The following is a 24638-nucleotide window of genomic DNA, read 5'->3' on the forward strand; positions in this document are numbered from 1 at the left end:
ATATACTTTCTATTTTCTTTACAGACAGGTAGCAAAACCTTTAAAGTGCCACCAACACATCCTAATTGTTGGTGCTGTATTTTTTTATGGAAGCTGTTTCTGTCTGCAACATCTTTCTTAATGTGGTCCAACACCGTTGGCAATGAAGGACATGGTCAAGCTAACGTGCTCTAGCTATACAGATTGACGGCCAATAGCATAAAAATCTCTCCTCAGTCTTAGCAGCAATGCTGGGCTTCCTCCAGTCTACTTTTTAAACATATTTTTTGCTGTGCATTATCTATCATGATGGAGAAATGACCAGTTGTGTTCTTTGTCGCTCTGCAGTTAGGAAGGACACGGCGGCCAACAATGGCTGCAAGGGTGACGACGTGCAGGGGAGGAGGAAGATGTCACTACTTAGCAAAGAAAGCAAGCATATCCAAGGACTTTAGCCATGGTGGGCGTGTGCATACGTGTGGGGAGGTCGTTCAACCGACCGTGCCCATCAGAGATGCCAAAAGCTTGGTGACCGAGTCGTCACAGCAACCAGACAAGGGCACGTCTCTCACCTTTTCCTCAGCCTTCAGCAGCATGTTCTGGGCGCGCGAGTTGACATTCTGGCCTAGCTTCTCCTTGGTCTCGGACAGCTTGTTGATGCGCCGGCCAGCATCGGTCGGGTTGTTGGCCTCGAAGTCGTACTCAGTGTTGCTCTTGCCAAAGTAGGACCGCTCCGAAGGAATCCACTCGTAGTGGTGGACCATGTCCTCCAGCTGCACACAATTGCACCCACTGACCGCAAAGCTTGAGGCAAAATTATAGTGACACGTGTACTTGCCTAACAAATGTTATCGCACAGCGCGGGACGCGCCTGCATGTATCCGAAGTTTCTGGAAAGTTGCTTCTATCCGCTGTCTGTTGTCGCCGAACCTTGTGTTATCTGATTTCATCGCTTGACGCGAATGGTGTAGAACTTTGTAGAAGGCATGCGGGTCCCAACGAATAGTCTGGAACGTTCGATGACTGCTGTATAAAAGCCGACGCGTTTGACCCGCTGATCAGATTTTCGACGATCGCCGAGCGTGTTCGCCGCTATCGTTGTGCTATAAGTGTAGCCTGTTTTGTGGGCACAGGTTCGCCCAAGAAAAGTTAGTTTTGTCGCTCACAGTATTGCTACTGTGTTATTCAACGTCACCACCACGTGACAATAGTGTGACGAGCACAGGCACCATGGTAGCACCAAGAGTAATGCCTTTCGCTGGAGGTTACATGGTGTGCTGCAGTACAGAACTGTGCACGTCTCCCTCGCGCTGTGCACTTCGAAATGATGTGCTTTGTGCAGAGCATAGCTTCGTTTCTCTTTCTTTTTTTTTTTTTCACATGATGTCTGCACACTAGCAAACTATCGCACATTTTGTTGCCATGGTACCGTGGGCAGCTTCCAGACAGCGTTGCTTGTAGGGATCGTGCTGAACATGCGGCCTCCAGGCATCATTGGCGGTGCCACCATCTCCCGTTAAACAGGCCCGGCACTCAGCACACTAGTCTGCATATTTATTTATTTAATTATTTATTTATTTATTTATTTATTTAATAAATACTGCGGACACGAAGTCCATGCAGGGTGAATAATACAATATTAGGTCACAAGAAGTAAAACAATGTCAATACAACAAAATGCAGAAACAATAGGACAATAATGCTGATACAAAAGGTAAACGATCGTGATACAAGTTTTATAAAGGCAAGTCATTCCAGTCATTAATGGTGCGTGCAAAGAAAGAGTATTTAAATAGGTTGGTTCGGGCAAAATAGGGGGTTAGTGCGTTTTGGTGATGTTGGCGAGTAGGTCGTGATCATGCTCTAGTTTCTAGAGCACAATCTGGCCCAGCAATCAATTGGCCACTATTGGATTGATGGAAACGAGAATGACACAACGGATACAAAGTCGTCTTACAGCACATGGGCAACTAGGACCAAACATTGTCAGACCTGGGACGTTCGTGGGCCTAGACGTGCTGTGAAACAGATAAGTGAAGTTGCTTATCGTAATAGGGTTGGTAGTGATAGCTGTGAATGCGACGACCCGGGAGGAAATTTGCTGGTACGTACGGGTTTAAGAAACTTAGTGCACACCAGCGTTTTCACGGGAGACAGGTGATCAAGTATGGCAGAGAAGTTGCCGCGGCGGGTGGCTACTATTCTCGATCACGCATGCCTTGCGCTTTTACACTGGATCTCATCATCATCATCATCATCAGCCTGGTTACGCCCACTGCAGGGCAAAGGCCTCTCCCATACTTCTCCAACTGCCCCGGTCATGTGCTAATTGTGGCCATGTTGACCCTCCAAACTTCATAATCTCATCTGCCCACCTAACTTTCTGTCGCCCCCTGCTACGCTTCCCTTCCCTCGGAATCCAGTCCGTAACCCTTAATGACCATCGGTTATCTTCCCTCCTCATTACATGTCCTGCCCATGCCCATTTCTTTTTCTTGATTTCAACTAAGATGTCATTAACGCGCGTTTGTTCCCTCACCCAATCTGCTCTTTTCTTATCCCTTAATGTTACACCTATCATTCTTCTTTCCATAGCCCGTTGCGTCGTCCTCAATTTAAGTAGAACCCTTTTCGTAAGCCTCCAGGTTTCTGCCCCGTACGTGAGTACTGGTAAGACACAGCTGTTATAAACTTTTCTCTTGAGGGATAATGGCAACCTGCTGTTCATGATCTCAGAATGCCTGCCAAACGCACCCCAGCCCATTCTTATTCTTCTGATTATTTCACTCTCATGATCCGGATCAGCAGTCACTACCTGTCCTAAGTAGATGTATTCCCTTACCACTTCCAGTGCCTCGCTACCTATCGCAAACTGCTGTTCCCTTCCGAGACTGTTAAACATTACTTTAGTTTTCTGCAGATTAATTTTTAGTCCCACCCTCCTGCTCTGCCTCTCCAGGTCAGTGAGCATGCATTGCAGTTGGTCCCCTGAGTTACTAAGCAAGGCAATATCATCAGCGAAGCGCAAGTTACTAAGGTATTCTCCATTTACTCTTATCCCCAATTCTTCCCAATCCAGGTCTCTGAATACCTCCTGTAAACATGCTGTGAATAGCATTGGAGAGATCGTATCTCCCTGCCTGACGCCTTTCTTTATAGGGATTTTGTTGCTTTCTTTATGGAGGACTACAGTGGCTGTGGAGCCGCTATAGATATCTTTCAGTATTTTTACGTACGCTCGTCTACACCCTGATTCCGCAATGCCTCCATGACTGCTGAGGTTTCGACTGAATCAAACGCTTTCTCATAATCAATGAAAGCTACATATAGTGGTTGGTTATATTCCGCACATTTCTCTATCACCTGATTGATAGTGTGAATATGATCTATTGTTGAGTAGCCTTTACGGAATCCTGCCTGGTCCTTTGGTTGACGGAAGTCTAAGGTGTTCCTGATTCTATTTGCAATTACCTTAGTAAATACTTTGTAGGCAACGGACAGTAAGCTGATCGGTCTATAATTTTTCAAGTCTTTGGCGTCCCCTTTCTTATGGATTAGGATTATGTTAGCGTTCTTCCAAGATTCCGGTACGCTCGAGGTCATGAGGCATTGTGTATACAGGGTGGCCAGTTTTTCTAGAACAATCTGCCCACCGTCCTTCAACAAATCTGCTGTTACCTGATCCTCCCCAGCTGCCTTCCCCCTTTGCATAGCTCCCAAGGCTTTCCTTACTTCTTCCGGCGTTACTTGTGGAATTTCGAATTCCTCTAGACTATTCTCTCTGCTATTATCATCGTGGGTTCCACTCGTACTGTATAAATCTCTATAGAACTCCTCAGCCACCTGAACTATCTCATCCATATTAGTAATGATATTGCCGGCTTTGTCTCTTAACGCATACATCTGATTCTTGCCAATTCCTAGTTTCTTCTTCTCTGCTTTTAGGCTTCCTCCGTTCCTGAGAGCTTGTTCAATTCTATCCATATTATACTTCCTTATGTCAGCTGTCTTACGCTTGTTGATTAACTTCGAAAGTTCTGCCAGTTCTATTCTGGCTGTAGGGTTAGAGGCTTTCATACATTGGCGTTTCTTGATCAGATCTTTCGTCTCCTGCGACAGCTTACTGGTATCCTGTCTAACAGAGTTACCGCCGACTTCTATTGCACATTCCTTAATGATGCCCACAAGATTGTCGTTCATTGCTTCAACACTAATTTCCTCTTCCTGAGTTAAAGCCGAATACCTGTTCTGTAGCTTGATCTGGAAGTCCTCTATTTTCCCTCTTACCGCTAACTCATTGATCGGCTTCTTATGTACCAGTTTCTTCCGTTCCCTCCTCAAGTCTAGGCTAATTCGAGTTCTTACCATCCTGTGGTCACTGCAGCGCACCTTACCGAGCACGTCCACATCTTGTATGATGCCAGGGTTAGCGCAGAGTATGAAGTCTATTTCATTTCTAGTCTCGCCGTTCGGGCTCCTCCACGTCCACTTTCGGCTATCCCGCTTGCGGAAGAAGGTATTCATTATCCGCATATTATTCTGTTCCGCAAACTCTACTAGTAACTCTCCCCTGCTATTCCTAGTGCCTATGCCGTATTCCCCCACTGCCTTGTCTCCAGCCTGCTTCTTGCCTACTTTGGCATTGAAATCGCCCATCAGTATAGTGTATTTTGTTTTCACTCTACCCATCGCCGATTCCACGTCTTCATAGAAGCTTTCGACTTCCTGGTCATCATGACTGGATGTAGGGGCGTAGACCTGTACAACCTTCATTTTGTACCTCTTATTAAGGTTCAGAACAAGACATGCCACCCTCTCGTTAATGCTATAGAATTCCTGTATGTTACCAGCTATATTCTTATTAATCAGGATCTATTGGACACTGGATCTATTGGGCTGGAAAACGTATGATACAATTGCAGCTTGGATATCTAGTGGACGTTGGTGCCGAAAGTGTTTTCTGGAACTGTAAGAACCGATAAAAAATAAGCGTACAGTAAAACCTCGTTATTCAGACTTAACGGGACGAAAAGAAATTGTGCTGGTCCAGATTAACCGAATGTCACATGATTGAGAATATCAAAGAATACAATAAACAAATGCTTCTTACATCAACACGCTTTTATTTTGAATGAATTGGCAAATCCTGCTTCTATTTTGCACAAAAGCAATGCGCAAGCTGCAATTCTCATCATTTCGTGACTGATTAGTGTTTGCAGCGGTGAAGGCCTTGCGACTTCCTCCACAGGGCGGCCACGGCGCGTCTTTATCCAAGACACACTTTTCACTACCACTCACACATTCCGATTATTTTTTCACCAGGTCGCTACCCGTCATGATGTAGACGGTGCTCTTCATCGTCGACAGCTTTGCACCGAGCAAAATTGAGACTACTGCTTGCCACAACGGCTGCGGACGAAACCGCGGCCGCTGTTGACACGATCACGGATGGCAACCTTGCGGTTCTGAAGGCCATTTAAGAACTTTTTAAGATTTTGCACTAACTACCGCTTTATTCACACTGCCTTGTTCTTGCACAACACTGCACAACAAGATCGCGTTTTATGGTCTCGATTGTTCACAGCAGCACTAGGCAATGCTGCTTGCCTACTTTGTCAAAAAAGAAAAAAAAAATTCGAATTTACTTTTTTCTGTGCCCCTTCAAATCACAACACTCGGGCAATAATGCAAAACGATTTTGAAAGCCATGCTTTGCTCTATTGCGGGTGCCAGAAAGTGACCCTCCATTTTTATAAACTATTATACATGGTGAGAACCTCAGACCAAGGCAATCTTCTTTTTCTTTCTCTTAACAAACCAGGCAGGCAGCAGTACCAAATATTATATTCGATGATCCAGACTATAAAATATGAACATGCTGCAAAATCTGATCAAAAATCAAGGCAATGGTAAGCACAAGATTTTCTTAAAAGGGAAACACGCAAGTCACTACATCGTTTGCGGAGTTAGTGCAAGTGCGGTGAAACTGGTCCATCAGTAGTTAACACTCGGGCAGGCATTCACTACTTTGAAGCGCCACTGCCTTTTCCCTGCTCGTTTAACTAATACGCGGTGCACCCACAACCACCAGAACAGCACGCCCACCTTCTTCACAGCATCTCCAGCTTCACGGTCGATCTTGTTGACGTCGTGCTCCCACTGCTGGATCTTGAGCTTGAGCTGGTCAGCCTGCTTCTCGATCTCGGCCCGCTCGGCATATTTCTCGGCAATCTCGCGGCTCGCAGCCTTGAGCTTCTCCTTCTGTGCCTTGACCTCCTCGCCCGCCTCTTTCACTTTCTCCTGCATGGCATCCACACAATAGACGACAAGTCCTTGTAACCAGGGATATTTCGTACAATTACTAGAGGGAATTAACATAGGAATAATTGTTAGTACATGAATTTGTTTGCCTGATCCTTGTGCTCATGGCTTCAGAAATTCTGGTGCCTTTATTTGCTATGCTTCATCTGCCTTTATTGGCCTAAATTTCGAAGCATTTGTAATTTGATAAACGCAAAAGGCGATAAGACTGCGCGCATGCATAATCATTACGAAGTGTGACATTTATAAAGCAGTATACCTTGTCAAAAATGATCAATTTGCACAGTCACAAAACCATTCAAAGCCACAAGGACTAAGTTTAGGCAAATCATGGTGCAGTTAAACCTCAATATAGCAAAGCTAATAAAATTAGCACTATACTTTGTCATATAGAATTTTGAGCTTTTACACAATTCAGTACAGTCGCAGACAAATTTTTCTTACACAGACGGGGTTGTAAAAATTTTTAAATTGTTCGGCGATCAGACAAAAAAAAGAAAAAGAATAAAAAGCAAATTTCAAAGATAAATTTCTTTCCATTTTGTTGAATTTGAGAGTCGGCGACCAAATAAAGATATGATTTCATGCCTTGTTGATTACACCTTCACATTGGCAGTTCAAAGCGAGGCCTGTGTAAGTTTTTACATTCACTCCGCCACTGCTGCTGACCGTGAACACTTGATCATTGCCACAACATTGGTGTGATGAATAGCGCAGGCAGAGGGAAGCGAACACTCTGCCTGCCTCTTGCTTCAACACCTCTCCGAAACTTGAGCTCCGGCACTAGTCGCGCCGGAGGACAGTGCACGCGAAGCCACCAGCGATCTCGGATCGCCCAGTTTTTGCACCCACTGCACATTGCCTTCAAGATAGGGTGTGCAGAGCACGTATGCACTCACCCACGCTCACAGCCATGCGCAGACTCAACAAACCTAGAATAGGAGACACCCACACACGTGCTCCTACTTACCTTGGCAGCGGCCAGCTTCTGCTCATTTTGCTTGAGCTTTTCTTCGAGTTCGGCCAGCATGCCATCACTCGCCTTCATCTGTTCGTCATAGCCCAGGATAGACTTCTCCAGTTCCTGGATCTCCAGGTTCAGCCCTTCCACTTCCTACATTCCGGAAAGAGAGAGAGTCAGTGAGCGAGATGAACAGCGACTTTGAGCTAGATGAACAGTGATTTAATCAAGTCAAGTTACACATTCGATTTGGTGGTGATGCCCAAGCGACCCGAGACTCACATTGTCACACTTTACTACTGTGTACTAGTTTAAGATGGCAACAAGCTGAAACAAAATCAAGCTGGCGGGCGACACCAAAATACGATGCTGCCGGAGCTAAACATGACACTCACTTCGCGTCGCCTGTAGCAGCGAACAGCAACACATTTCGGTTATCACCTATTAAAAGTGCGCAGTACGGTTCCGACAGCACTACACTACCCACGCTGTGAAACAAATAAGTGAACATGCTTATCGCAATAGGATTGGTAGCGATAGCTGTGAATGCGGTGTATGACGATCCAGGAGGCGATTTGCTGGTACCGGGACAGAAAACTAATAAGTGAGAGTTGGCGTTCTCACGTGAGACGGGTGGGGGAGTATTGCGGGCATGCTGCTGCAGCAAGTAGCCGCTGTTCTCGATCGCACGCGCCTCGCGCCTTTTCTTGTTTACATGGGATCTAGCAGTCAGGAAACGTATTATACAATCACAGTTTGACGATGTACTGAACATTGGCAGCGAAGGATAATGTTTTCTGAAAACATATGAACCAGTAAAAAAGAAGCATAACTGTATTGGGTCTTTTTTTTTGTGTTATTGATCGTGAACATTAGCACAGGGAAATCATATGTAATGGGATCGTATCAATAAGGTTCTCATGTACACACAAAAGTTCATGGTGCTGCGACTGCTCACTGTTATATCCAATACACTCGATTTCCGTTAATTTGATCATGATGGTACCGACGAAACTGATCGAATTAAACAAACTGTAGAAAAGAAGATAATGCCAAAACACACTGTTGATTCACTTGACAGTACATGCACTTAATTTTATCTTCGCCACAATACAGCCATGTTATGCGGTGAAGCAAGTCAAGCAAGAAAAGGAGCCACTGTTAAGAGACATAGCACCTGTTTAAATTACACACGCACATTCACCGTCTCCAGTAACAATACAAGCACCAAAACATCCAAGTTTACTGGCAGGCCGTTGGAGTTTTAGGTAGACCCCGGCTTTTTTGTTGGCTTTAAATGCCCTCTCGATTTTCAGTGTTTTTTCATCTCACTGCCTTTTATTTCACTAGCTTTCCCAAACACAGGTGGAATTATCTACTTCTCAGTGCACGGCACCATGCATGCATATAATTAAGGAATACACACTCGGCCCCATTAACTGTCTCATACACAAGACACGCATCATCATGGCAATGTCAGAAACAGCTTGTTTATTTAGCGTCAAGGCGCTCGTACTGTGACCGGAGACGGCGCATGCGTGCCTGTATTATTAAGCAACGTCTACTATGTCTCATAAAAGTGGCCCCTTTTCTTCGTTAATATGCTTCACCGCAATAATTTGCTTATGCTTCACCACATAGCAAGACTGTATTACGGCAAAGCTGACCAGCCAAGCTTGAATTTTCCGGCAAAGGTCAAGTTTCAGATCGAAATAATGGAGATTTGGGCCCATAGAAATGTATGGGCACTGGCAGGGTCCTTCGGTTAGGATAGAATTAACGGGAGTCGAATTAATGCAAGTCCACTGTACATTATTAAGACCGATATTGTTGTAAGTGGGTTTGATTGTATATGAAAAATAGTAGTCGGAGCCAAGATATAAAATATGGTGAGAAATACTAAACATATTTGCTGCTCAGTACGCCGACTGTTTATGAAAGATTCACAGCCTTTGTTCCGTGAATGACAACGACCTGCGCCACTGGCAAATGTAAACATTTATTAAGTTTAGAATGCAATATGGACGTAACAGTGGTCGAAATTTCGGCTGCCGTATAAAATAGTTGTATAAGTTGTCATCTCTGCTGCGCGGGCAGGTCCGTATAAAATCCACGGATCTAAGAAATCGAGCTCAGAAAACCAGTCGCATACAAAGCATGCAGGGTGAGGTCAGAGCTGTTTCTTTAAGTACGAAAGGCATTTACACTTGCTTGCGAACACTATTCTAAAACTGTCTAGCAATGCTGTTACTGGCACAATACTGCTATACTGCAGTAAGAAAAAAGTTACACCTGGCCAGCCACTGTTCTGTCCCCCCTTTCGTCTCACCTGTTTCTTGGCAGTGGCCTTCTTGGCCGACTCGTCAGCCTTCTTTTTGCACTTGGAGATCTGCTGCTCGGCTGCCTTCAACTCTCGATCTCGGATGTTCTTGGCATCTTTCACTTTCTCCTCGAGGTCCTTCACACGAGCCGAGGCCTTCTTCTGTGTCTCCTTGCACGCCTGCAGCTTGGCCTTCGACTCCTCTGCAACCAACAAGAGCAGGTGGGCAGACGAAGCTTGGTTTTTGAAACTCAAGAGACATGGCAAACAAACGACCCGATCTCTGAGCTTTTGTCTGATGATCAATTACTAACTTCGGGCAGCGCAGCAACAGCTATGCATAGCATTGCCAACCAGAAAAGAGTATCAGAGGTAGGGCTCCTCTATTGTTCGCCCATTGTTCAAAACCAATTGAATACAAGCTACACAGAAGGATTAGTAAGGCACTATGGGCAAGCCTTGCTTCCTTTTACGGGACACACAGCCGGTTCTCGTAACCTAGTTGACTGATATTACCGTAGCCTGTGCTCTATGCTGCACTGAATGGAGTTGAGATGGGGTCCAGCGAATTACCAGTCTATTCGAAATCTGCCCTAGTCCTGACGCAGACTCATCCATTTTAAACTGGACTGCTCGAAGCATACCGACAAGCTGCTCCGCTTGGAGCAAACTGTGAAGGGGCACGTGCACATTCACAGCAGCGCTCAGCACCTCTTGCGCCGAGCAAAGCGTTCCACACCGGGCAAGCGAGCAAACCTTTCCGTCACCAGCTACGCCACTGCACTGGCTGTACGCCCTTTTTCTCCGTGCTGTATTCATGTGTTATTAGTGGTAAGCAGGAGCACACTCCAGACGGCACTCAGCGCCATTCGCCCCTAAGTCCCGTGAATAAACTCAAGGTAGCAACATTCCTTCTCTCCTTCTTGCCGCACACGCCTTCCCTCACCACTAGCCCTCTCAGTTTGTTGTTTTTGATTGTAACAATCGCGCTGCACAGCCCACTGATTTTCGCAATCGTTGGATCCACAATCACCACCACTGTCATGGTGCCGACGCAAGTCAGAACAAGAAACCAAGAAAACAAAAGGCATGGCTGGCAGCACACAGATGTTCTTGCGCTTATTTCCATGGAAACGGAGCAAGTACAACTATGCGACTCCACTCTGCCAACAAGGAGGTACAGATAAGCCCTGGACTGCCTCACCTGCCCTCGCTCCCTGGCTGGCTCGGGTGGCAAGATAAAAGAATGTCGCCACCTTTAGTTATATTCAGGTGGCTTATTCACGTCGAGCAAGCGAGCAACCCTCTTCAACAGTGCATCTTTTTTCTCCATGCTGTGCCTACGTGTTATCAGGGGATAGCGCAGTGCCATGGAAGTACAGTAGTGTGCAACAGAACAGACAAATGTTACTCTACGCTGCCTTCCACATGCCCTGCATGCCCAAAGCCACTCGAACCAAGATTGGCTCCTTCCCGCAGCATCCGCAAAGGAGCCAATTGCGACCGAAGAATTCTGTCCCGATCTGCTCAATCGCAATCGAAAATGCGCCGCATAATACCAGTATTCGACTTCCATAGAGTTGTGCTATTTCAGCTCTGCTTTTTAAGCTTTCATGTAGTAGTCACTTTTATTGAACTACCACTTATACAGTTTTTTTTTTTTTGTCATTACGTTAATTTTGTTATCCAGCTAACCAGTGGCTTCAGTCGCTGATGCATCTGCCTAGCCTACGAAACGCCGTTTGGCTGCAGGACCTCGCTTCAGTCCCTATTGGGTTTACAAAGCAACACAGGAATTACAACACAGGAATTATGAGAGCCACCGCTAATGAAGGGCTTTTTTAAACCGAGGGTTCATTAATGTGCACCTAAAGCACATTAGTGTTTTTGAATTTTGCCCCCACTGAAATGTGTAAGCTGCGGCTGGGAATCAAACCCACGACCTCAAGTTCAGCAGCACGCCTTATCCACAAACTGTGACAACTGTAAGCTATACAGACAGCTACTGCTGTCATCAACGTTGCAAGACCCACCAATAGTCTGTTGAAGGGCCTGGTACTCCTGCAGAAGCTGGTGGTGCGTGCTCTGCTGGAGTCGACTTTTGAGCTGCTCCAACTCGGTCTCCTTCAAGTCAGACTCTTCTTTTAGGCGGTTGTACCTGCACAGGCAACATACAGTAAAACCTCGTTAATTCAAATTTCACGGGACCGAAAGAAATGTCTGAATTAACTAAATGTCAAAACATCGAGGGTACCAAGAAAACAATAAACAAATGCTTACAACATCAACACGCTTTTATTTACTGAATGAATGAGCCAATCCTGTTTCTATTTTGCATAAAAGCAGAGAGGAAGCTCCAGTTCTCATCATCTCAGGGCTAATTAGCGCTCGCATCTGCGAAGGCCTCGCGACTTCCTTCACAGCTGCACTGTGAAGGAAGTCGCGAGACCTGCAAAAAGCTTTTTACTACCGCGCACACATCCCGACTATTCTTTCGCCAGTGAGCTGGTCGCCGCCCATCGCGATGTAGCCAGTGCTCTTCATTTTTCCACAGTTTGCCAGAACGAAACTACTGTTTGCCACAAATGCTGCGGACGAAACAATGGCCATTGTTGACACGATCATAGATGGCGACCTTACGGTTCTGAAGGCGCGCAGCCAACTCACGCACTGAGTTAAACCGAAACTGCCGTTTCCTGCAACTGCGGACGAAACTGCGGTCGCTATCGAAGCGGTCATGGATGGTGACTACACAGTTATGAAGGCACGCGGCCAATGTGGTGCTATACGTGGTGGTAAACACAAGAATAAAGGCTTTAAGAGCACAATTAGGTACGAAGCGTTCTGGCATTCCTGTCATTCGCGTATGATTTCCACTGATGACTATGGTGATGCAGACTCCGCTGTTTCATTTGGGTTAGGCGCTAGCACCATTTTTGCTCTCTTGTGCCCTTACTTGCAGCATTCCGGCTCTAGCCGAGCTCTGAGAGTTGTCCGAACTTACCACGCGCTGTGAAACATATAGGCGAAGATGCTTATCGCAATAGGATTGACAGTGATAGCTGTGAATGCCGCGTGCGATGACCCCGGAGAAGATTTGCTGGTACCGAAATGAGAAACTGAGTGCACGCCGCCATTTTCACATGAGACGGGAGGCCGAGCATTGCAGTAATGCTGTTGTGACAGGTAACTATATACCATTCTCAATCGCACGCGCCTCGTACATTTTCTTGTTTATATGGGATCTAGCGGCCGGAAAACGTATCATATGATCCCAGTTTGGCGACGTAATGAACCGTTGGTGCCAAAACATGTTGTTTTCCGGGTATGTATAAACCAGCAAAAAATTTGCGTAACGCTATTGGGTCTTTTTTTGCGTTCTCGATTGCGAACGTTGGCCCTGAGAAAATGTACGTAACAGGAACGTATCAACGAGGTTGTAGTGCAATCACGCTAACACTCCTAGGGCTAGGTCTAGTAAACATAAATACCCAAGTCAATACACAATTGGTAACACAATTGGTAGAGCAACACACGCATAATGCAGAGGTTATGGGTTCAGCTTCCACTGGAGACAAGTTATTGTCTCGTCCATTCCCACTGCTTTATTATGTTCTACATTTCGGTTTCAACTATAGCTAATTTCCCCAATGCTTTCCTTGGCTTCATTGTCTGCTGGCTTTATGTCTTCCGCAAGCTAGTATTACAGACCGATAGCGCAGGCAAAACTGTAGTTAGTGTGCAGTTTGGCCTCCGAGACTCGAAACATGAGCATAGTCTCAAAGGCCATGTTTGATGTCAACTCTTTCCGTTGTCTACCACAACACGGCCCATACAACAAATCTTGGTGAGTGGTCGCAGGAAGTTGCATGCAGTACCGAAGTTATAAAAAACAAAAAAAGCAACAGACGCTAATCTAGAAACACTGAACCAAACAGCAAGCGATTGTACCACGCAACAATAGCATTGAAAACAAAGAAAAGAAAATAATAAGATGCAGCAAGCAGTCATGAGGGCTTACTTTTGTGCCACTGCCTGGATTCCTGCGAGCTCCTTGGAGATGTTTGCGTAAGCCTGCTCTCGAGATGCCAATTCCGTGCGGTCTTTCTGGATCTGGGCGACCATTTCCAGCGTGCTGGGACCCTTGGGCTGTGCACCTGTGCCGCATCGCAACAACACTTTGAGTTAACAGACAGTACCGCACCCAACAGAGGGCACGCAGCTTGGTGGACGAGTAATGATGCTGGCAGCTGTAGACTTCCTCAAAAAGCCCTTTAATATGAAAAGGGGGGGTGGGGTGAAGCGCAGAGAACATTGGAAGGCAATTGTCAAAACTGAGCGATAGCTCGCCCATAGGTCTGCTTAGTGTAGAGAGCGAGTGGCGTATGAGAGTAACACAAAATGGGCGCCAAGAGGAGAAAAGCACAGCTGCAGATGGCGGAAAACTACTATGTGATGCGATAAAATTAGAAAATCAGCAGGCATAACGTGGGTTCAGCTGGCACAAGACAGAGGTAATTGGAGATTGCTGGGAGAGGCCATCGTCCTGCAGTGGACATAGATGTAGGCTGATGATGATGAGAGCTGCCATGAGGTCTATTACAGTAACACCTCATTAAACCGTACCCGCTTAAATAGTAGTTTCGTTTTAAAAGTAGTAAAGTCAAATCTCCGATTCGGCGGCCATTGAACATAATGTGTTTTGTATCCGCATAAACCGTACCAGCTTATTGCGTACATATTGGTAAACAGGTAGTGTTTCCACTTTTCGTCGCATAATCACGGCGGTAGGTCGGCCTAAAGCCCCTCCATCCACGTGCCATCGCCGCTTTCATAAGTAGCAACAACCTTTGTTGTGCGCTGCCTTTTCTCCTCACACCAAATCTGGTTCCGGCATTTCCGGTTTCAAAATGTCCGGTTCCGGCGTTTCCGCTTCCTGGAGTTGCGCTGCGGGAATTTCCACTTTGACTGCTGTTAGACGATGGTGAGACGCCCCCGCGTGCTTAGCAGAGCTGTAGCAGTCACCATGAGAAGAATGCAAAGGGGACAAGCTGTTGTATTCCGCTGAAGTAGTAGTTTGCGGTCGCTGTTTTCCAAATGCACGAAAAACGGCAGAGGTCTCCAAGCGCACAGGCACTACATTCCACTGTACGTTGTCTGTCGTGGCACAGCCCGTCGCAGGTTGACGCAAAGCAGCAAACACGATCAGATCGCTGATTACAATAGGCGGTGGTTCTTGGATGGAATCGCATTCACAGTTTAAACCGCAGCTGGTGCAATTAAAGCCTCTCCATCGACACGAAAGTAAACAACGCTAAAGAAACCACAAAAAAAAAAAAAATACATAGCGTCACTTCCACTCGGAACAGGAAGCTGCAGCTACGTAATTTCTGCTTGACGCCAGAATAAGGGGGTGAGTGGGAGAGGCGCGTGGAGGAGGAGGGTAGGTTGGCTGTACTTAACCTGGTCGGCGGAAATGTGTATGGAGGGGCTTTAGGTGGGCCCAGCAGAACGAGCCTCAGAGATCAGAACAGCCTCCAAGCACAAATGCAGAGGGCACTTGAAAGGGTGAAGTCACATCAACATCATTTTGGCGTTGTGCCAGAGAGCATTGTGGCCTGTGTTGTGGTGTTGTGCAAGCTAGGACTTGCGTCATGCCTAAGCTCGGACAAAAACTGGGTGCTCAGCATAAAAGAAAAATTGGACACTGTTCGTATCGAACGTGGCACGAAAACGTCGGCGCTGGCATGGGAGAGGGACCTACCATTGACTACGGTGTGTGGCATTTGGAATGCAAAAGAGAATTTGCTTGGCAGTGCAGCTGCAACCGCGAAAAGATGTGAGCTAAATGGTTCGACTTTTCGCCATTATTGCCTTTGTTATTGCCAAAGTGTCGTTGCATTGAGCAGGCATTGATCTATGAAAGGTGCAATAAATGCCCTTGCAATTGTTTGCACTACTGTGTTTAAACAGTTTTAACAGTTTTGATTCGTTCAAGACCTTTGTTTGAACCGAAGCGTAGGGCTAGCGTGTTTGCACTACTGTGTTGTCGTTCCTTTGCCCCAAGAGCACGGGTGAGAACCCCACATTTGGCTGCCCAACGTGAACTTCTTTGGGCATCGGATGATAGTTTTAACAGTTTTGCTTCATTCGAGACCTTTGTTTGAACCGAAGCGTAGGGCTAGCATGGATTTTGATTGCTAGCGTTGGCGGCGTGCTTTCTTGAGCGAGGCGACGGTGGCTGTAGTGTGTTTGAACTTGTCAACATACTAAGCCTTTTCGCAAGTTTTTTTTTAATGACACTTGTCGGTACGAGAGCCACGTGGTCTACATTCTGGGAGAGCGAGGCTTAGCGCCCGCGGAGCATTGGCCAGCCTGAAGCGAGTGAGTACGGAAGCCTTGTGGGTGGTCTGAATTTCTTATGTAAATAGCTTCTATCTCTGATGAAATCGCGGCTCTAGGAGCCAGGTGGTCGTGGGCCACGGGTGCCGCTACAGGCTGACTGATATTGCGGCCTGGCACCGGGCGCTCGAACACCGTCTGGGACAGTGGGCACCGTTAACTCGGATGCTGTGTGCACCGAACGGGGTAGGACCACCTAACAGGGCTAACGTCTCCTCGCGGCTGCCTGTTTTGCGCCCATTTTGGGTGTTATTTTTTAGATGCCGGTTGTTGTCAGGGTAGCGATGCTTTAGGCCTAAGGCTGTACGAAGCTGCCTGTCGCACGTGGAGAAACACAACCTGGTGGACCGTGGCGTTGGGGTGTTGCACTTTGCTCCCCTCATTATAGTTAGCCTCACACGAATTGAGATTACTCGTTCGACTCAAGGAAGCGAGCTTCGTTCACGTGAACTCAGCATCTGAGTAGCCGCCCGATCTTTTGCTAGCAGAGTTAAACGTCATACCTGGGCGCGGAAAGAAGAAGGCTCTTCCTCTGTGGCTTGGAGTCGGCAAGCGACGCGGACATTCCGCACGTGCCCTGATCCATGCTTCTCCGAGACTGTCTCGCGAGGCCTCGTTCGAACGTGCCACCGTTCGCGTGACTGTACGCGTGAACGGCCAGGCGTTGGTGTCCAGCATGGGGCGAACATATTCACGCGTTATCCGGTCGTGGTGAGTCTGACTTCCTAGATTTGTCGCCTGCCCATCGGCAGTTTTGTGGATAGCAACTCGGCTAGCAGGCATTGATCTACGAAAGGTGCAATAAATGCCCTTGTGATTGTTTGCACTACTGCGTTGTCGTTCCTTTGTCCCAATAGCATGGGTGAGAACCCCACAATAGTAAAATCTTGTTCATATATTTTGGATAAGAACGCAAGAAAAAAAAAACTTACTACTTGGAAAACATGGCCTCCAAAGTCTTAACAAATTTGGAAGACATAACTGTAGTTGCAGCACGAGACATCAATGCGCGCCAAACTGGTAGGGTCTGAGCAGCTTCATCAGGGTGTCTAATAACTGACATTTCCAAATTCCCGGAGTTTTCCAGGTTGTCCCCGAGTGCCTTTGCAAAATTCCTTGAGTGACGCAGAACTATGTTTTATGTCAAGACGGGCTGAAACCACTTTGCCCGATGCTGTCCCTCTCTAGTAAGCATATGAAACAAATAAAAAAAACGACTTAATCCAGTTTGAATACTAAAGAGTAGTGTTTATGTTATTCAAAAAGAGAATAGAAAGGAGGGGTTAGTAATACGCACAGCAAATAACATGTCTTCAAAAAAATGCTAATCAAGTCGGACATCCTAAACACGAATAAAAAGGAGATGCATACAGAAGCAAATATTCTAATATGAGCTATTTCTATCAACTGATAGCAAGCTCAGTGGTATGAGGCCCGAACTTTTTCACAATTGAGATTCTCTCTCAACAACTCGTAAGTCAACCTCAACTGCCCTGACATACTCTCAGCCCACGCACGACGCCTCAGTGCTGTGTTTCACTGCTTTAAAGAGTTTATTTTGGTTTGGATGATGGAGACCTGCATCACGGCTTCAGCCAACACTTTCTTTAGCTCAAGCTCCTTCCAAATGGCGCCAGCACACTTCCTTTCCCGTTCATTCCTCAATGCATATGTTCTTTCTGTTCTTGTCCTCCTTCCGCCACTCGTTCGCCCCACGAACCATTTGAAGCATCTTCTTGGTCACTCGCACAGTCCACGTCCGATTTTTCGTACTCCCTAGTGGCCACGAAAACGTCCGAAAAACCAGCCAGTTGGAAAAAATAAATGCATGTCATTTACTGCCCTTAAGGGCTGAAACCACCACAGGCACATTCGAAAACACTGTCGGCCTGTCGGTACACGTATTAGGCATATCGGTGCTTGTACTGTAACAGGAGATCCCGGATGCACGCGTGTATAATTAAGGAATACATATTGTGACCCATGACAGTACCCCTTCCGACGCTTGTAATGCTTCACCGCAATACTTTTACGTGTGCTTCACGACGTAACATTCCTGTACGGAGGCGAAGCTGACTTTCAGAAACTGCCGTTAGCCAACGCACCGTGCTTTCCTAGCTTCGAAGCTAATTGCGAGGACCACAAAGGCGCAGTCGATGCCATTGCTGGCAGCAGCGAATTCTTTCAATGAAAAACACGGCACCCAACGGCAGGAAGCTTAATAGCTAGAGTCGAAGCAGCTAGGTCTAACGTTGCCACAGTGCTGGCTACGGCTGCCAGCGGAACTGCAGGCGAGAGTGCCGCTTCAAGGCGGCGAGGTAATCAAAACGGCAGCGGTGGTGGCTTTGATTAATGCTGTTTCGGACCTGCGGTCACGGCAAAAAGTCTGGAAAATGGTGCCACGAAGCTGTCCAAATTATCGGGCATTCGGAAAGTCGGTCATTGACTGTACACTGGAAACTCCTCCAGCCGACGACAGGGCGTCAAAGACGATTTATTACGATTCCTATCTATTACTCGAGCCAGCATTACCGCGCCTTTCGACCCTTTCAACAATATTACCGCTAATTTTCCCTCATAGAGGCACAAATTCCCCGAGTTTTCCCCGAGTTTTTCCATACTCAAAATCCCTGAGAATTCCCGGTTTTCCCAGTTGGTAGACACCCTGTTCATACAGGCTTCGTCATTTTTGTGGCTTCGGCAAGCTTACATTTGCGCTCCTAGAATACAGCCTGGGTCAGCAGCTTCTTCTAACGGGGAATTTCGGTGAGAACTTTTCACGTGAAACAGGCAAGTGAGTAGTATTGCAAGGAAGCTGCTGCAACGGGCGGTTACTGTTCTCAAACGTGTACCCCACACCTTTTCTTGTCTACATGGGATCTAGCGGCTGGAAAAAGTCCCATACGATCGCAGTTTGACGATGTACTGAATGTTGGTGTTGAAAGATCATGTCTTCCGGGAACATATGTACCGGTAAAAGAAGTATTGGGTCATTTTGTGTGTTCTTGATCACGAGCGTTGGTGCTAGCAAGCTGTACTTAACGGGATCATATCAATGAGGTTCTACTGTATATTGCAATGCATCATTGTTTTAGTTATCGCCAGTGTCACTTTTCATCAGATTATCACAGTTATCAAGCTGATGCAAGACGTGGCACTGTATCAGATATTTTTAAATGTTGTTGCCAGTTCTACAGAGCGAAAGACATGCATAATGAAGTTGAAGTCGTTGAACCTGGGCAAGATTTGACGACCGCCAACTATGCTTGCCATTATCATTAGCAGCGCTTGCACAAATGCGACAAGTGGCAGTCCTCTCACATTTCTAGCACATTGAATTCATGTAAACAACGGTAATGCACTAGGAAGGCAGATCCCAATAATGTGACAGCAGAAGGTGGTTCGAGATGGGAGTAAATAGTCTCACGCAGAAATGTAAATGCTGGCGTGTCGCATTCCGGGAAAGAGGAAGGGCGTGATGGCTGCTGCCATGTGCTTTCCTCCACTTACTGGCAAAACGAAAATTGCCAGAAACTGGTTCCGGCTTATTTCGAGCAAAGGGGGTGCACCAAATGTTAACACTGCCGCATAGTAGTTATCGTAATGTGCTAAAGATGCAACACGCTACTGGTGCATTCAAGTAAACGCAGCTATTGCCATTTGAGAGTTCCTCTGCCTGTTTGGCACGAGATCACTCAATGAAATGTAACATTATTTGTCCCCTTTTTCTAGCAGTGTTGACTGCCTCTTCACCATCACTACACCCCGACAATATGGATTAGAAGTTCCCATTTAGTGTCCCTTAACATAACAAGAAAAATGACATCTCACAAACAACGAAGAAAACCATCTTTAAGAAACAGAGAAACTATTTTTCTAAGTGGTTTTCGTTAGCATTAAGAGGGCCTCAACAAATGCAGAAGTTGCCAATGGCACAAAGGAAAGAAGATGAAGTCAACTTGATTCAAACCTCCAGAGATGACACCAGAGGGGTCGAAGGAAGCCCCATCAAACGAGACGGTCCGCTTCTGCACACCATTGTCGAACGCCACAATGCGGGCATCGTCAATCTTGGTTGTGACCAGCGTGGTGCCAAACACAAACTTCATGGCGGGCGCCAAGTGCGGTGGGTAGTCGACGAGGGACTGTGCTGAGAACACGTTGTCTTTGCCAACCTAGAAAACAGAGCACCTGTGTTGTATTCATTCAAGTCGAATGCTTGAGTGCACAGTTGACGTAAAAAAAATAATTCACCAACGATTACGATCCTCCCCAACGCGAAATTTGAGTGCAGCTCTATATGTGTTTTGTTTTAATTTCACGATATGTTGGCTGGTGCAGACAACCTGTATCGCGCGGCACATTTCAAACGGAGCAAAGTATGGTGCGACTGCCTCACTAATCGGGAGATCATGGCAGGCAGCACACGGGTGGCATGCGGGCACGATTCGCAGCAGCCGCCACAGACAGACCTTCACTCATGCAGCGAGTTGTTTCTATGTGTGGTATCACAAGTCTTGCATGGCGCTGCACTTTTCCTCTCACACTTTCGCCATACCCTCCTCCACTTTCCACCTCATGGTTCCGCTGCACCTCTCTCTCAACTTTCATCCTTGCGCCTCATCGCTCTCACAGATTTTCTTCATCCCTCGCTGCGCTACACATTCGCTCTCATCTTTTGCTGTGCTTGTTCACTATGTTACGCCGTAGGACAACAAAAACGCTCGCCGCCAGAATGGGTGCCTAAGAGCTGCGATCTAAAAACAACTAAAAGCTAAAGGCTCTTTCCATATAGCTGTGACTGAGAAACTTGATAATAGCTTTCTGGTCTCTCCTACACAAGCTGTCACTGACACACATACTCTCAACAACCTCCAGTTCGGATGCACGTCTAGGTGAAGCCATTGTGTTTGCTGTAGTGATTATGGTGCCATCTAGCATGCACTTGGCAAATGTGGATTCAGAACAACTTTACATTTTTTGCTATCTTCCTTTTCTTTTTCTACATGTTAGACATCACACAAGAAGCTTCAGACAAAGTGAAACGAAGAAGTGAAAGCCCAAAATACTGCTTTGTACAGATGAACTACTAAGTCAAACTTTGTTACGTTTGATATGTTACGTAGGAAGACGCAAACGAAAAGCTATGTACAAGTATATTTACAAGCGAAATACGCTGCGCTTGGCCAAGAGACAACAGCCCGCGCTAGCTTCTAATCGTCGTCGTCGTCTTCACACTGCTCGCCTTTTCGTGATCGCACATTTTGTTCCGTAGCAATATAATGACATCATATCAACCGTGGATATACCTTTGGTATTCCGGATGTTCGTTACAAGCTACATGCTGATATTGTAAAAAGCTTGCATTTAAATTTTACTTTATCAGATAATTTGTTATCAGTCAATTTCCATTAATTTGACTTTGACAGGACCAACAAAACTGATCGAATTATCCGGCGAGTCGTATTAAACAAATTGCATAAAATATGCCAAAACCCGCTGCTGATTCATTTGGTAGTATTTTCCCAATTCTAACACCCCCCCGAACCAAATGCGCACCCACTTTGCATGAGTCGAAGGCAGAAAGCTTTATTAGAAAGGACATTAAAGCTCCTAAACAAAGTAGAAATCTAATGCACACCTGATTTCTTGCAAAATGAAAATGGGCACAGGTCTACTATGACTGGCACAGCGACGAACAGTTTCCTAATGTCAGCTTCGCCGCAAACATATGTGCTAAGCGGTAAAACATACGACTCCTGCAAAAGCAGTTTTGGTTTCATGCCCAACTGCACTGTGCAGGCAATTTTCGGCTAAGTGTTCCTTTTTAAAAAGGCACGCGTTATAATCAGGTACTGTAATCAGACATCGTGAGCTACGTACAGTAATTGCTTGAAAATCTTCCTACAGTAGGCTGAAAATAGGTGTTTTTGACGGAGGATGAGATGACATATGTTCAACGCACTCACTGTCCCTAAGCTCCACCAGGACCGCCGCTGCCACTAAGAATGCTGCTATCGGAGTCACCACAGGGGTCAGGCGTGTGCATGATGACTGGCCAAGTTTGAATTGTTCAGCGAAGGCCAATTTTGGGATCGTAAAATTAAAGTTTTGGGCCCATAAGAATGCATGGTCACTGAACCATGCATTCCGGTGAGGTTAAAATAACCGAAAGATCGAATTACCCAGAGTCGAATTAACGGAAGTCTACTGTATAAGCGTGCATTGTATATTGAGCTTCGACTGTATTGCAAGTAAAATTTATCATGATTACACATCTCACAGGCCCATATGACACACAAAAGGCTTCACGAGCCACTGCAAGCACTAAGTACAACGTCCTAATGCACATTAATAAAACTGATCCATACATTAGCACTACCAACACCTTAAATAACACAGACAGGCAAGCACATTAAATGAGAATAATAGGTTGTTTATAGACGAGAAAGCCGAAACGTTGGCTGAGGAATGCAGGCTCTCGAATGCTGCATTGCAAGGAGGAAAGGAGGTGACGGAGAGAAGCATGATTGTGGCATTGGAGCAGAGGATTGCAAGGCATGCTGTGTGCACTATCATGCGTTTCTTTGCAACTACAGTCGAACCTCGTTAATTCAAACTCGAAGGGGCCAAAAAATATGTTCGAATCAAGAGAAGGACAGGTTCTTGAAGTATTTGTGCAGCATAGCACGATGGACGAACAGTGTGAGTCGTGAAATATCACGGCGCGCAAGCACACGTAGAGCGAGGACCACGAAACTGTGCACAATGGCCAACGCACGCTTTCCCGATAATGCCAGAAAACGAAACTTCAAGGAGCTAGCTGACGCCGGGCTGGCACGAAGGTGGGCGTGCGCGGAGGCCATAGAAGGTGAAGAAGTTACGAGAGAGTTGAGAGGGAGGGTGTGGGGAACGTAGTTGGGAGGAAGGGCAGGAGGGAAGTGGATTTTCTTTTCTGCCAGCTTGATGGATGGCGCAAATTACTCTCTGCCACCTAAGACTGCCACCGAAGCAGCGGAGTTGCTGAGGCCGGACTGGGCCTCCGCCACTGCTCGACGTGCTCGTGTACTTTTTCCTTCGTCTGCTGACAGAGCAGCGCTGCATTTATGTTCTTCGTGCTGTGTTCTTGACACGAGTCCCGTCTTATCAAGATGACAAAGTCGTTTCCACTGATCATAATCAAGTTGGTGCACTCCATTCTGTTGCAGTGGCACCGCGTTCAAAAGAGCGGAGAATGAGATATTACTGGGTGTCGCCTTCGCACCCTTGTATTCGGGGTCTGTCTTGTCATACAGAATTGGATATAACGCAGTCTCAAACAACCTTTTCATCGCGATGTCTCGGTTTAGACTTGTCATACTAAAAAAAAAAACAAGCGCGAACGAGACCATACCAAGCCAACCATAACAAGCACAAGCTAGAGCTGACGCGAGCAGACGATGGTGCGAAACAAGCGGTCCGGCTGAACCACACACCAGTACGAATAGAGCGGTCGAGCGGGTCCACATGACACCAGTTTCCTGCGCGTATGTCACTGTAGGGGCCACTTTTATTGGTCTTCTCCGGTCTCACGTCGTCTCACTAGCCGCCGCAGCGAGCCGTGAAAAATCGGCCCAGGACCGATCACTCTCGCGGCACGCGTTTTGCTGCTATACTCGCGGACAACTTTCTGTGGCTATGAAGGAAAAGCTATGGAGGCAAAGCGCGCACAAGTGAGAGCGCTTCTGAAAAGATTCCCCATTTTCATCCACATTAGTTTAAGCTGGGGAAGAGAAAACATAAACACCTTGTTAGCAACCGTTAAATAAGACAAAACACGCCACTGAATGTAAAAGTTTACTCATATTGCGGCTTTTTTCTTCCACATCTGGGCAGACACGAAACCATCGCATCCGAGCAACCAAAAGCACTGTCAAATGCTGGCGAACTACTTGGCACAGTAACACGTGCAAAATCTCCGCCCCCATAGTTTTCCCTCCATAGCCCCGGAAAGTTGTCCGTGAGCACAGTGTGGCTGGAGCATTACAGTGCGACGCAGAAATGGCGACCTTGCCATTTGAGAGAGGGTGAAATTTCCACTACCGTTCCTTTTTTTTCATCGCGCGCGGCACTGAGGGGTCCCTCCTAAGCTTTTCCTCTATGGTGGCGTAAGAGCAACGCTGGTCGGAGGCGCCGCCGCATGATTTGGTGCGCTGCTGAGAGCATTGTCGGAGCGCGGTGTGTACAAATTAACCGTCACAAATGCTTGCGCGTTTGAATTGCCGGCCGTTTTCGGCCATTGAAATACGCATTACTTTGACGGGACCACAATGTCAATTTGAATAAACCGAAAGTTCTAATCAAGCGGTGTTCAAATTAACAAGTTGTAGTTGTAGTTGTATGGCGCTTCCCTCACTTAATTGCTGCCTTCGTCAGCATGAACATTGAGGGTGGAGTTGGCACCACATGAAATGGCTCGAAGAAGCTGCCCGGGAGGATGTCATTATTTAACACATAAATGAACAAATGCTGGACGCACACGCATCTCGCAGCTCTCGCATGACGAAATGCAAATATAACCTTTACAATTTAGCAGCTTTGCTTGGCTTGTCCAGCGGTTTAGGTGCGGTTGGTTACCAGTCGTTGCTAGTTTTGGTCTCAATGAGGCACCCATGA

At 46.5% G+C, this 24638-nt stretch overlaps 1 protein-coding gene across 1 annotated transcript in view; it reads right to left on the reverse strand.

Annotated features, from left to right (window-relative positions):
- The window catches only part of SMC2 (structural maintenance of chromosomes 2), a 67009-nt gene that overhangs the window by 13956 nt on the left and 28415 nt on the right, over positions 1 to 24638 (reverse strand). Inside the window, exons 12-18 of the mRNA XM_050167942.3 lie at positions 19954 to 20158; positions 13603 to 13738; positions 11615 to 11739; positions 9591 to 9784; positions 7271 to 7414; positions 6085 to 6279; positions 552 to 752 (exon numbers count right to left, since the gene is read on the reverse strand). Of these exons, the coding sequence (XP_050023899.2) occupies positions 552 to 752; positions 6085 to 6279; positions 7271 to 7414; positions 9591 to 9784; positions 11615 to 11739; positions 13603 to 13738; positions 19954 to 20158 (1200 nt within the window). The remainder of the gene's footprint in view (positions 1 to 551; positions 753 to 6084; positions 6280 to 7270; positions 7415 to 9590; positions 9785 to 11614; positions 11740 to 13602; positions 13739 to 19953; positions 20159 to 24638) is intronic.

Source organism: Dermacentor andersoni, chromosome 11 (genome assembly GCF_023375885.2).
Source record: "Dermacentor andersoni chromosome 11, qqDerAnde1_hic_scaffold, whole genome shotgun sequence".
Classification (NCBI taxonomy): domain Eukaryota; kingdom Metazoa; phylum Arthropoda; class Arachnida; order Ixodida; family Ixodidae; genus Dermacentor; species Dermacentor andersoni.